The sequence below is a fragment of the Thalassophryne amazonica genome, chromosome 11 (genome assembly GCF_902500255.1).
Source record: "Thalassophryne amazonica chromosome 11, fThaAma1.1, whole genome shotgun sequence".
Taxonomy (NCBI): domain Eukaryota; kingdom Metazoa; phylum Chordata; class Actinopteri; order Batrachoidiformes; family Batrachoididae; genus Thalassophryne; species Thalassophryne amazonica.
In genome coordinates, this window is record NC_047113.1 from 4,772,123 (window position 1) to 4,786,802 (window position 14,680).

At 42.2% G+C, this 14,680-nt stretch overlaps 1 protein-coding gene across 2 annotated transcripts in view; it reads left to right on the plus strand.

Moving 5' to 3' along the window:
• ints6l (integrator complex subunit 6 like) overlaps window positions 1-14,680 on the plus strand; it is a 63,757-nt gene that overhangs the window by 20,482 nt on the left and 28,595 nt on the right. For both annotated transcript variants that reach the window (XM_034181906.1, XM_034181907.1), the window contains exons 4-13: window positions 2,670-2,759; window positions 4,907-5,090; window positions 5,236-5,364; window positions 9,233-9,396; window positions 9,854-10,006; window positions 10,243-10,375; window positions 10,554-10,648; window positions 10,741-10,851; window positions 13,638-13,853; window positions 13,971-14,097. In XM_034181906.1, the coding sequence (XP_034037797.1) occupies window positions 2,670-2,759; window positions 4,907-5,090; window positions 5,236-5,364; window positions 9,233-9,396; window positions 9,854-10,006; window positions 10,243-10,375; window positions 10,554-10,648; window positions 10,741-10,851; window positions 13,638-13,853; window positions 13,971-14,097 (1,402 nt within the window). The remainder of the gene's footprint in view (window positions 1-2,669; window positions 2,760-4,906; window positions 5,091-5,235; window positions 5,365-9,232; window positions 9,397-9,853; window positions 10,007-10,242; window positions 10,376-10,553; window positions 10,649-10,740; window positions 10,852-13,637; window positions 13,854-13,970; window positions 14,098-14,680) is intronic.

The window sequence follows — 14,680 nt, forward strand, 5'->3', positions numbered from 1 at the left end:
AGCTCAAGCATTTTGCTAATGTTTAAGAGGGAGGAACTTAGGCAGTGTGATGTCAGACTAAATCAGTATTGTATTCAAGGGATCCTGTCCTCTGGACCAGCCAGTTCAGTCAACGGCTGTGTGTAGCACAATGAACCATCTAGTTTTTATTAACATATGAAGGAACTAGAAGCACTCAGAGAGTGCAAACCTCCGCCAAGGCCATAGGGTCACTGACCCTAAAGAGATTCCCTCCTTGGCACAGTGATCTATTCAACAGTTCAGTGTTACAACCACAACTATGATACATACATTTTTCTTTCCTGTATATTTGACATCCTTGACCATGAAAACATACCACTAGAACTTGGAATCACTTTTATGTCTTTATTAGTTGAAAAGTTATTGTATAAAAACAATTTTCCGGTAATGGCGGTTTTCTTCTGGATCTAGCTCCATAACATTTGAAGCTACATCAAATCTGATGACACCTTACTGAATCAGTACAGATTCAGCTACAATTTGGTGTTAGTTGTGCATCTCTAGCTTCATTTGTCACCTAACACTGACACATTTTCTATTTTCCATATATTTTTGCATATTCTGGATCACCAGATCCGGAATCCAGATCCGGATCCAATCATCACCAAATTTTGTTGTTTGATAGAACATTTGACTATGTTACACCCTAATTTTTTTCAAGCTTTTCTGCCTTGTTTTTGTGGAGTTAGAAACTAGAATGTCAAAATTCCCCCTATCCCGCAATGGTGAAGAATCGTTTAAAAAATTCCTGGATTCCGGATCGTGATCCAGATCACCACTAAAATTTAATCACTTGTTCCTCTAACCCTAACCCTAACCCTAACCTCCTCATTTCCAACCACTCCACAAAATTTCATCAAAATCCATTCAAAACCTTTTGAATTATCCTGCTGACAGACAGAGGGCTAACCCTAAACAAAAATAAATTTAAGAAATATTACAATTTGAAAACAAATGCACCCGAATGTGATGACAGCTGCAACTGCTTAATGCTATCTTGTAACATTGAAAATTCCATAGACATGCTAACGCGTTAGCATTGGGTTCCGGATTGTGATCCGGATCACCACTAAAATTTAGTCACTTGTTCCTCTTGTCATTTCCAACCACTCCACAGAATTTCATGAAAATCCGTTCAAAACTTTTTGAGTTATCCTGCTGACAGACAGAAAAACAAACAAATGCGACCGAAAACATAACCTCCTTGAATCGTTACAGCTTGTCGGCTATGACCATTCATTAATTTTTTCACATTTGACGAATGAAAATAAATGGATGTTGGGTTTTCAACTGCTGGACCAACAAAGATGTCATTTAAATTTTTAGATCCTTACACGCACACACACACACACACACACACACACACACACACACACACACACACACACACACACACACACACACACACACACACACACACACACACACACACAAACATCTATGTATGTATGTGTGGATATATGTACAATGTATGTATAATAATCTATATAACTAATTGTTAAAATGTTCTGGTTTGCAGCCCTGCATTTATATTGGGATTTCTTCTCTTTTTGGTACTTAACTGGATGAGATGAGAAAAACTATCAATGGCACAGAATCTGTCAACAAACAAATAAATAAAGAACCTGCCTGATTTTGGAAGATGACGGACCCACAGCCGTCCCCGAACTTGTGTGGAATTCCCAAGTCAGTCAGAAGTGTATTTGTGGACACTGGCAAAATACTGAAAATAGTCATCTTTTTCAGTGGAGAAATGTGATATACATACGAGGTCTATTAGAAAAGAAACCGACCTTTTTATTTTTTTTATAAAAATACTTGGATTTGAATTTGGATAGGTGTTTTTCCTGTGGCGGCACACCGCGCCGGCTGCCTGCCGACATGTGAATCCGTCCGCACGTCTTTCATTACAAAATCTCCTTTAACAGTGGAATGTCCGGATAAAATGCTGATCCCGACCTTTTCTGAAAGTTCTCTGTTCTCTCACGACGTCCTGGGTCAACAGAGGCTTAAATTTGGAGGTTTTCAGCTCGAAACAGGCTGACGACGGCGCCTCCGAGTGCGGCGCGACGTCCCGCTCCGTGGGAAGTCCTTAGAGCGACAGTAACACTCTATAATCTCTCATCAGCCGTTAAAATTTTCACCGAAAACCAGCTGAATTTCTCGAATGGTGTCCACTTCGATGTGCCTCACAGGTTCTGAAAAAATTTTGATCAAGCAAAGCGCCAGTCTCTCAGGAAGAAGTCAGACAAAGGAATTCCGACGGGAGGGGTGGACCACTCCTCACTCAAAGCCTGCCCACAGGCGAATGACGTAACCGACAGGCGTGAAAAAACTCACGCATGCGCACGAGGGTTCAAGGTTGGCTGATGTAATCGCACGTGATTCAAATCCAAATATTTTTATAAAAAAATAAAAAGGTTGGTTTCTTTTCTAATAGACCTCGTATTTCTTAAATCCTGACCTAGATTCCAGTGTAAGTGATCTGACAGGAAGGCTGACCCATGCTGACCTCCAGCTTCTTTGTGTGAGAATTTTACGCCAGCTGGTTTGTAGTGGTTTTTAGTCAGGCAGACAGACAGCCCGTGGCACAGCTGGTCAAGGAGCTGTTTGATGGATTTGGTGAATTTGACTGTTTTCTGTTACAGGGGCGTAATCCCTTCTTCCTGGAACCTTCTGTTATCATCACTATCACTGATGGGAACAAGCTGACACACAGCTCTGGGGTGTCTGATGAGGTAAGAGCACATGCATACATACACACACACACAGTCGCACTCCATTAGGAGCCAGTTAGTAATGATGCCAGCATTACTAAGGGCCTCACATAACACAAATGAAGCTGAATGGCGCACGAAGGAGGATTCGAATGGCACTCCTGAAATTTCGGAGCCACCTTGAACGCCTCGTACAGCAGTCGCCACAACAATTCGGCTACAGTACATGCACTCTGCATTGGCGTGTTGCTCGCGCCGGAAACCCATTCGAATGGCGGGCAACATGAAGTCGCGCTGCCATGTGATCATGCTCGTAACATTTGCACAGCATGTCATACGCAGGTCGGACAAATCGTGCTGTGGCCGAGGGGCTGCACGAACTCATCGGCCACATTGGCCCCTGGCCGAATGTTGTGATCGAGACAGCCTTCACACCAGCGGCCGAATGGCGGCGAATGCTGGGTGAGTGGCCATTCAATCCACTCTCAGCCGGAGTTGGCCGGAGTTGAGTTGCCACCCATGAACATTCAACACCACTTGCTTGGCTGTACAAATGGCCCCACATTTTCTAAGTGCCCAGCGAGTGTGCTGTTTCCCCTCTCCCCCGGAATGCGAGTGTGTTGTGTCTCTCCCCGAGCAACACAAATGGCATGCAAATGCCCCCCCAGCGACACAAATAAAATGGCGTGCGATTGTGCGGTGTCCCCTGCCCATGGCAACATAAATTGCGTGCCAGTGTGTCATGTGTCTCCCCCCCCCAACCACAGTCCAACATTGTTGAGGTGTGGTTGAGGTGGAAAATGCTTGAACGGCGGCCGGAGTGCAGTGCAATCGCTGTCCAGCACAGTGTGCACATGTGGATGGCCTGTCATGTCCATGATGGACGTCATGTACTACATACATTGCCATCCACTCCCATTACACAATGTATATGGGACATTGTGATCAATGCAGCTGTAGTACCAGACATGCAGGTGCGCGCAGCTGTGTGTCCACACGCGTCGATACATGAGACATGCTCGTGCACACAGCTGACCTGAATGTCAGAGCTGTGGACCACCCATCATGAAATAGTCAACATGTCCCTCTAGAGGTGGGATTACCAGGCAGCAGTGCACACATGCCGGCACTACAGAGTTAAAAATAAAAAATGCTCACAAAAGCGCCATCCCATATGACTTGCATAGATCCCATATAAACCCCATATGACGCGGTGCTCCACAGCAAGCGCGGCAATTGAACATACAGCCACGTGACACGCGATCGCAACGTCCGTCTGTCATGTGGGCTTTGCCTTCAGCACCTCACTGTGCACTGCAGCCTCCATCAGCCAAGCTGCCCCATGTGAATATATCCGTCTGATCATATGAACACTCAGCTGGCGATCCAAATGTCACATCCACCACATGAGTTATAGTCCACATGACGCGGTGTCCTTCGGCGTGCCACGCGCTGGACAGCCGGACACGCAGAGCCAGCTGATGTGTTCGTGATATGAGCATTCAATCATGTCAGTTCATTAATTACTTGTTTACGTCCGTGACTGTGGTTCATGTACATGAGGGAACAGAGGGATGTTAATTCTTGTATTTATATTTATTGTTTGCTCTTTATAACAGGAATTAAATATTTTAACAGACAAAATGAAATCCATTTATTTTGTCATTTTCAACAGAGGCTGTAAGGTCATCAGGCATCACTTACAAATCATTACCAGTAACAAGATTGTCTTACATTTAAACAGTACATTAATTGTTCTTATAATGTTCTGTGCTCTCTCATTATTTTGTCTTTACAATTTTGTCAGTTTATGTACTTTTGTACAACATGTAATTGCTTCCGCTGCTCTGTGAGTGTGATGTGGTATCACACCTCTCACATGCTCTCACTGTGTTTGTGCACGTGCACACGAGCATGCACGAAACCTTCGCCGCGGACTCGTTCATGCCTGTCAGGCTGTGTGTCCCTCCCGACAGTGGCTGGAATTTTTCGCGGTTTACCAAATCCGGGTTTTTTCTGGCTTTTTTGTCCGGTTTCTGCTTCTTTTGCCCAACTTCGTGTTATGTGTGAAGGGGCCATAAAGAATGTTAAATTGAGAGCTTTGCAGTGACCTTTTATCACACATTTACCTCAAATCAGCCTCTCTTTTACCTCTGTCTGCTGTCTAGCTGCACCTGCCTTTGAACTCTCCTTTGGCAGGCAGTGAGCTGACCAAAGAGCCTTTCCGTTGGGACCAGCGGCTGTTTGCTCTGGTGCTGCGGCTACCAGGAGCAGCCACACCAGACAACGAGCAGCTTGGTAGCGTCCCCACAGATGAGTCTTCCATCACGCAGATGTGTGAAGTCACAGGAGGTCTGGCATTCTTTCTTTGGTACCTTTTGTATTTGCAGCACTGCGTTCAGAAGCATAGCGTGCCTGTACACCTTTTAGTCTCAGTTATTTGATATGCAAAGTCACCGTGTGGAGGGTCAGTCCTCATCCTGTTTTTTCTTCTCAGGACGATCATACTGTGTGCGCACACAGAGGATGTTGAACCAGTGCCTGGAGTCTCTGGTTCAAAAGGTTCAAAGCGGTGTTGTCATTAATTTTGAGAAGACAGGGCCAGATCCGCTTCCTGCCGGAGATGGTGAGTCTTTCGGTGATGCCAACTGATTGAACATAAAAGCGTTGACATTACAAATGAATGTGGCTTACAGTTTCTCATATTTCATAATTTTTGGACTGGTTGTAGTGTTGATTTTTGGTCACATTATTCTCAACATACAAAAACATTTCCCTTTTGCATACTGAAATACAGCAAGAGGTCATTTCTAGAGCCCGACTGATATATCGGCCGGCCGATATTATCGGCGGATATAATCAAAATAATCCTTTCCCAAGTACTCACTATCGGCCGAAATTTTGCTGATAGAATGCCGATAATTTCTCATAAACAGAACAGTTACTGAAATAATGTTTGTGTTGGCAATGTAAAATGTCCTTGCACCGTTTGTCCAGTAGATGGAGCACTAACTCCATTCAACTGAGAGCTGCTTACACCCCTGCTTAAATGTGTTCATCACCGGCCCCCGTAGTTCGCCGTCACACTGCACTGATCAGCTGACAAAAGCATACAAGTAAGTTTATAAGGATGTTGTTTGTAATAACTTTGCGATTACATTCATCCCACATTTCTCCCGTTTCAGTTCAACTCAGTTTGATTAACTCAGTTTATGTAGTAATGTGTCAAATGTGCTTCATTGCGTCTGTCACGCTTTTATTAAGCCCACGTTGTGTAGACCTTATTTCTAGCATGAAAAACTTTTGTTTACTGCTAAGAGGTTGAAACATTCAGATTCACTATCGGCTGATTTATCGGCTGTTGGCACATCAGCCGATTTCATCCAAATATCATTATCGGCATTGGCCTCAAAAAGTCCATATCAGTCGGGCTATAGTCATTTCCTCAGTGTCAAAGGTGAAAACAGTTATTTTTGGTCGTTTTCGGAGTTGGGGGGGGGGGGACTTTAATTGGAGCAAATACAAACTTGGGGTATGAGAAATTTCAGCCAAAATTTGTTGTCTGCCTTTAGCGGTTATTGAAATCCGAGTAGTGGGTGAATTTTGTTGATTTTGTTACTACAGTAACACTTCAGTTTATAACAAAGTGTTCCAGTAGAATCTACAGATACTTGTACTCTGCAAGTAATTTGACATTAAAATTAAGATCATTCAAGTGCCAGCTTCTGAGGTATTACATAATATCCACAGACAGGCTGGAAGAAGATCATTTGCTTGGCATATCTCTTATTTATTTGGAGTTCCCCACCCTCTGGGAGGGTGGTGTTAAAATGGGTTGTGACCATTGTTGCATGCATTTGTCACACCCCTTATTGCCACAGTAACTCATCAATGCTTCCATGTATTGCTGTCATATCAGCTACACATTTTCTCTGGACAAAAAACTTGTTCAAGTTTGCATGTGAGCACTCTGTAACCCTTGTGATCCCATTAAAAATAGTTTACGGTGAAAACCTTATCACCGCAGTAACTCATTTGTGCTTCCAGTTATTGTTTTTAAATTAGATACACAATGGTCTCTGGACTAAAGACTAAAGTTCATACATGAGTTGGTCCCACCATAACTCATACACGTCCTAAAGTGAAACAGGTTAATTATATATTTTGTATTCACAACTGTCACTGTCCCTACATGTTTTTAAAAAGCTGTCATTACACCTCCTCTGAAGAAATCTATCCTGGATTATTGGCTAATTACTGAACATTTTCAAATTTGCCTTTTTTCCTCAACTTCTTGAAAAAACAGTATTACAACTTTTGTCTTACTTCTTTGCTGAACCTTTTGAACTATTTCAGTCTGCATTTAGGACCCAGAAACTGCAAAGTGGTGAATGATCTTATAATTGCTACAAACTCAGATATCACTTCAGTTCTGTTTAGTGTTGAGTTTGATACAGTTTTTCATTCCATATTGCTGGACAGACATGACATCTATTTTGATAGTAGAGAAGCGTGAATCTTCGACTGGACTGAGTTGCTTGACGCGAGGACGTTTTGCTTCAAATCGCAGAAGCTTCCTCAGCTAAAATTCTTGCTCTGGAGTCAGACAGAAGTCAGACTTCCAGAGCAAGAATTTTAGCTGAGGAAGCTTTTGCGATTTGAAGCGAAACGTCCTCGCGTCAAGCAACTCAGTCCAGTCGAAGATTCACGCTTCTCTACTATGGAAACCACCTGGACAACTGAGAGCCTACACAGAAACATCTATTTTGACATTTTGTGACCAGGTACATGCTGGGTTGGCATTGTGCTTGTCTGACTGACCACAATGTGTTTTCCAAAATAATAATCACTTCCAGATCCTCCATGGTGAAATATGAGGTGCCTCTGGGTTGTGTTTTAAGCCTTTTCTTTTCACTTTATATTGGACGTCTTGGGCAGATAACTGAGAAGCTATCAGATTAATTTTCATTGATGAAAGTTGTAGCTTCTGCTGCTACATTGATTGGCTCCTTACAACAGTTGTGTGCATGATCCATGTCTTCTCTGTTATTGTGGGAGTGTTACAGTACTACAGTGAGGCAAATAATATTTGATCCACTGTCAATTTAGCATGTTTTCCCACCTACAAAGAATGGAGAAGTCTGTGATTTTTATCATAGGTTCACTTCAACTGTGAGAGACAGAATCTAAAAAAAACCCAACAGAAAATCACATTGTATGATTTTTAAATAATTAATTTGCATTTAATTGCATGAAAAAAAGTATTTGATCACCTATCAACCAGCAAAAATTCTCACTCTCAAAGACCTGTTAGTTATGTTACTGTTTTATACCAAAGTTTTTTTTCTCACAATACACAATACCACATAATGACAATGTAAAAAAGTTTACAAAAAATGATTAAATTTATTCAAAATAATAAAATAAGAAATCACATGTACATACTGTAAGTATTCACAGCCTGAGCCATGAAGCTCAAAATTCATCACAGGTGCATCCTGTTTCCACTGATCTTCCTTGAGATGTTTCTACAGATAAGCTGGCCACTCATCTAAACGGAGTGAGAGGAGAGAAGGGCTTTAGTCAGGGAGGTGACCAAGAACCCGATGGTCACCCTGTCAGAACTCCAGCATTCCCCTGTGGAGAGAGGAGAAACTTCCAGAAGGACAACCATCTCTGCAGCAATGCACCAGTCAGACCTGTATGGACAGACGGAAGCCACTCCTTAGTAAAAGGCACATGGCAGCCCTTGTGGAGTTTGCCAAAAGGCACCTGAAGGACTCTCAGACCAGGAGAAACAAAATTCTCTGGTCTGATGATTGAACTCTTTGGTGTCATGTTTGGAGGAAACCAGGCACCATCCCTACAGTGAAGCATGGTGGTGGCAGCATCATGCTGTGGGGATGTTTTTCAGCAGCAGGAACTGGGAGACTAGTCAGGATTGAGGGAAAGATGAATGTAACAATGTACAGAGACATCCTGGATGAAAACCTGCTCCAGAGCGCTCTTGACCTCAGACTGGGGTGACGGTTCATCTTTCAGCAGGACAATGACCCTAAACAAACAGCCAAGAAATCAAAAGAGTGTCTTCAGGACAACTCAGAATGTCCTTGAGTGGTCCAGCCAGAGCCCAGACCTGAATCTGATTAAAACATCTCTGAAGAGATCTGAAAATGTCTGTGCACCAACACTCCCCATCCAACCTGATGGAGCTTGAGAGGTGCTGCAAAGAGGAATGGACAAAACTGGCCAAAGATAGGTGCACCAAGCTTGTGACATCATAGTCAAGAAGACTTGAGGCTGTAATTGCTGCCAAAGGTGCATCAACAAAGTATTGAGCAAAGGGTGTGAAAACGTACGTACCTGTGATCTCTTAGTTTTTTCTTTCTTTCTTTGGTGGCAAACCAACTGCTGCTCAGCCATGGCTGCTTCAGGATTTTGTCAACATTTGGTTGAGAAAAATTCTCCCTTTCAGCTTGTACACTTTTTTTTAGATACCTCTGTGGAGCCATGTCGTCCCATGTCATCCTTCAGCCCACAACCTTGGCACAGTTGTCACAAACTAATCTATGTGCGGCCAAACCCAAAGACAGGGGTACCAGTTGGGCACTGGCCCATACCAGAGTCCTTCTGGCCAGACCAGAATTCTCCTACCCTGGTGAGCAGTGAGAGATTGTGTCATTTTTGCAAATGAATATGAATAAAAATGGTTTGTTGATGTACATTCTAATATTTCAACAAAACGTTGACAGCAGTGTTTGTCAAGGTATTTTGCTATTGATATTGTCTATGTGCATCTCTTAGCAAATATATTTATAAAGAAATCTGTTCTATCTTTTCACTTTATCTGTGCTTCTGTTGTTAAGAAGTAGTAAGTCTTGTCTGCCCTGAAGCCCTTTGGGTCCAGTGCTGATCCCTGGATTTGTTGCTGGCAGTCTTTTGTCTTTGTAACTCCTGCCTATTCTGAGTCAGAGCTAATATATCTTGCAAAGCACATACTCAGTCGTGAATTTCTGTTAACACTATAACACTGACTTGAATTGCAAATTGCACTGCAATAGAGATCGACTTTTAGAGATCGACTTCCTCATATTTCCCTTTCTTGCACCTCGTAGCCACCTCGAACTGCACATCCTGTGGCACGTTTCTCTTGTGTGGACAGTGAGCCCATGGTGATTGACAAGCTTCCCTTTGATAAGTACGAACTGGAGCCCTCTCCGCTCACCCAGTACATTCTGGAAAGGAAGTCTCCACACATGTGCTGGCAGGTAACGTAGATATTCACACACCCAGTGAATTTGTCTGTGCTGTCACCAGTGTTGCATCATTTGTGCTGTTACCAGTGATGCCTTGAGGGCTGGGTTGCAAAATAGAGATGAGATTTGTGTCTTTTGAGTTCTCAGGATTTGTGAGTGAATAAGTAATGGAGTTCCATTTTTGAGGATTTTGAAGATACTGACATTGTCAAAGTTTAGCTTTTTCTGTTTTGTGTTGTTGTCCTCAGGTGTTTGTGAGCAGCAGTGGAAAGCAAAGTGACCTGGGACAGCCGTTTGGTTACCTTAAAGCCAGCACCACTCTCACTTGTGTTAACCTCTTTGTCATGCCTTACAACTACCCAGTCATTCTTCCACTCCTCGGTAAGGGCTGTATCAAGAAACCTCCTTTGAAAACTGGCCTCAAAATACTAGATTTGTAAAAAAAAAAGAACATTCTAGGATACTTCTGCACAAGGAATATTTACAGAAATCATCAGCTCTAAGGGGTGTTTGACAGGGTAAATGTCATATGTTTTGATGCCAAATCTTCTTCTTTCAGATGACTTGTTCAAAGTGCACAAACTCAAACCAAACCTGAAGTGGCGACAAGCTTTAGAAATGTACCTGAAGACCATGCCTTCATACTACCTCTTGGTAAACTATTCAATCACATACATTCATTTGCATATATATTGTTTTTGGATATCATTAATATCCCACGATGCTCTCCTGCAATCTTGTGACAGCCACTGAAAAAGGCACTGAGGATGATGGGAGCTCCGAACCTTATTGCAGACAACATGGATTGTTGCCTAAGTTACAGTGTCATCTCCTACCTGAAGAAGCTCAGTCAGCAGGTGATAGTGCTCACACGAAGACTCATGCACAACATTTACACATAACCACGCTGCACGCAAGTAAACAGATGTTCTGTCTTTAATGATACAGAGGTTTGGGAAAATTAATTAAAGCACCGTCCAAATTAGATCTTTGCTCTGAAGAGAATCATCAAATGGGCTGCATTTATATAGCACTTTTCCATCTGCATCAGATGCTCAAACCACCTTACAGTAATGCCTCACATTCACCCCGATGTCAGGGTGTTGCCATACAAGGTGCTCACTACACACCGGGAGCAACTAGGGGATTAAGGACCTTGCCCAAGTGCCCTTAGTGATTTTACAGTCAGGCTGGGATTTGGACCAAGGATCCTCTGGTCTCAAACCCAACGCTTAACCACTAGACCATGCTAATATGAAAATAAATTAAGAGTGCAGTACCTTTTATTTCAGGTCATATTCACATGCATTACTACCCAAAAAGAATCATTGAGGACACACATAGGTAAAAAGTCTAAATGCAATAACCAGTGGTTCATAATGGAAAATCCCAGAGTTTCAAAGAGCTTTGACTGTTAGGGTGATGATGGAAATGTTTAGGATTCCCTTCACCTAACCCAACGCTCACGGGACAATGTGATGAAGTAATCACCTGCCACAGTCAAAACCCACAAAACCTCACAACACCGAGACAATTAAAACAGGGAATAATGGAGAGAGGATCTTAACTCTGGAGGAAATTGAGAATTTCATCAGCAACATAGTGAGCAAATGCACAAATCAATTTTAACAATCAGTAGTGGTCTTCATCTCGCCCTTGTTCCCAAATAAGTTGAGGTATGGGATTTATTTCAGTTGATCAGTGCAGTGTCATTCTATTAACTCCTGCTCAACAATCACATCTTCACACACCGTTCGTCACACCAACATCTTGCTTTCATCATGTTCATAAATAAATTAGCCAAAGCGCGTTCAAGTAACTTCCCACTTCTAAAGTAAATCTGACTTCTCTATAGGAAGATTTATATTCCTCTTGAGTCTTATCTTCACTGGAATTCCAGCATCCTTCCCAAATCCTCCTAGCATCTCTTCAGGAATCCATCTAGCATGTAGTCTCTCTTTTCTGTTAGCCAGTATCCAGCCATAGCAGTCATCAAAGATTCTCTAATGTCATTTCACATTTCCCATTGCATTTTGTCTTACTGATGGACATCAATCCATTTTCTATACCTGCTTACTCCAATTAAGGGTAATGGGGGGATTTGACGGGGGTCAGTTTAAAGTTTCCAGTTCACCTAAAGTCTTTGGATGTGGGATGTCACATGAATGAATATGAACATGAATATGTCCTTCAATGCACATATTAAACAAATATGTAGGACTGCTTTTTTGCATTTGCGCAATATCTCTAAAATTAGAAAGGTCTTGTCTCAGAGTGATGCTGAAAAACTAATTCATGCATTTATTTCCTCTAGGCTGGACTATTGTAATTCATTATTATCAGGTTGTCCTAAAAGTTCCCTGAAAAGCCTTCAGTTAATTCAAAATGCTGCAGCTAGAGTACTAACAGGGACTAGAAGGAGAGAGCATATCTCACCCATATTGGCCTCTCTTCATTGGCTTCCTGTTAATTCTAGAATAGAATTTAAAATTCTTCTTCTTACTTATAAGGTTTTGAATAATCAGGTCCCATCTTATCTTAGGGACCTCGTAGTACCATATCACCCCAGTAGAGCGCTTCGCTCTCAGACAGCAGGCTTACTTGTAGTTCCTAGGGTTTGTAAGAGTAGAATGGGAGGCAGAGCCTTCAGCTTTCAGGCTCCTCTCCTGTGGAACCAGCTCCCAATTCAGATCAGGGAGACAGACACCCTCTGTACTTTTAAGATTAGGCTTAAAACTTTCCTTTTTGCTAAAGCTTATAGTTAGGGCTGGATCAGGTGACCCTGAACCATCCCTTAGTTATGCTGCTATAGACTTAGACTGCTGGGGGGTTCCCATGATGCACTGAGTGTTTCTTTCTCTTTTTGCTCTGTATGCACCACTCTGCATTTAATCATTAGTGATTGATCTCTGCTCCCCTCCACAGCATGTCTTTTTCCTGGTTCTCTCCCTCAGCCCCAACCAGTCCCAGCAGAAGACTGCCCCTCCCTGAGCCTGGTTCTGCTGGAGGTTTCTTCCTGTTAAAAGGGAGTTTTTCCTTCCCACTGTTGCCAAGTGCTTGCTCACAGGGGGTCGTTTTGACCGTTGGGGTTTTTCCGTAATTACTGTATGGCCTTGCCTTACAATATAAAGCGCCTTGGGGCAACTGTTTGTTGTGATTTGGCGCTATATAAATAAAATTGATTTGATTTGGGAGGAAGTCGGAGCACCCAAAGAGAATCCATGTAAACACGGGGAGAACATGCACATTCCACACAGAATGGGCGGGAGCAATCCTACAACCTTCTTGCTGTGAGGCATCAGTGCTAACCACTAATCCACCATGCTACCTGGACATTGATTTTCCACTCATATTATTGGACATCCAATAATCTGAAAATGGATGCATCCCTCTATATTAATTTTACTGATGTGAATGTAATGCAGAATATATTAACGCTGCCAGTCAGCTGTTAAACAGCAATTATGAAGCAACTAAGTCATAGGTGCTTGTTCAACTTGAATATTTGTGAAAGGTTATTTGATTCTATGAATCAAAAGCCAAAAATGAAACAATGAACACAGAATCAGTGCATTTGAAAAATTTTACCATCTAACCAGACTGTAAAATGTTGTTTTTCTTTCTTTCTCTGATTGGTATGAAGGCAAAGCTTGAATCAGATCGTTTAATTGCATCTGTGGGGAAGAAGGCACCTCAAGAGACTGGGATAAAGGTAAAGAACCATTCCAGCTCCCTCTCTTTAGCCCACCGTCGAGACTTTAAACAGTTGCTGCAGGGAATCACTGGGGAGGGGCCCCTTCGCCTGGTAGACATCAACATCAAAGAGTTTGCCGGTTTCCAGATCGCCCACCTCAACAAGGTAGATTTAGGACAGGAAAGACATTTGTGAAATTGTGGCAGTAATTCTCGAATGAAATGTAGAAAGTGCAACATGTGGTGTCTTTTTTCCTCACTAGTCAAACCCATCTGTTTACAGGATGTAAAGCCTCAAGCTTACCGAAACGCATACGATATCCCAAGATGGAACCTTCTGGATCAGCTCACCCGGATGCGTACCAATTTGCTGCGGACGTCCCAAAAACTGATTAGAGGGCAAGATGAAGGTGTGTGCTCATAGTTTTAATGTAAATCCGACAAAAAAGAAAGTATTTTTGTTTTAATTGAATACTTTAAATACTGCACAAAAAACTCAAAAGGTAGACTGTACAGTATATTTACTGCAGTTTCATATTAACACTTGAGGATCATTTGTCTTTGTTCAGCTGCTTCTCCCAGATCTTTCATCAGATCATCACCATATGTGGTGTGCATGTCAAGAATGGCAATAAATTACTCAGGGGTCCATTTTCCACACAATACCACATTGTTCCAATCCAAATATAAGATGGCCTGCTTATAAGATGACCCCCTCCCCTTCAAAGTGTATTTAAGAAAAAAAAAGACTTTCTGAAGACCAACGTTTCTTCTTTACAAGGAAAATGCTTTTGTTTAAAAATAATACTAAAGCTATCAATCGCTCATTTCTTTTTTCAACTATGTACTGACATACTGCCCCTTTAAGGACCACAGTAAGTTTTTCTGATTGTAACCTTTTTGATGTATATATTTTTGGGTTTGACATGGTTTAATATTAGACTGTCACACCAAATTTCATGGCTGCTTGAGAGTCATTTGACTCTGCTGCAT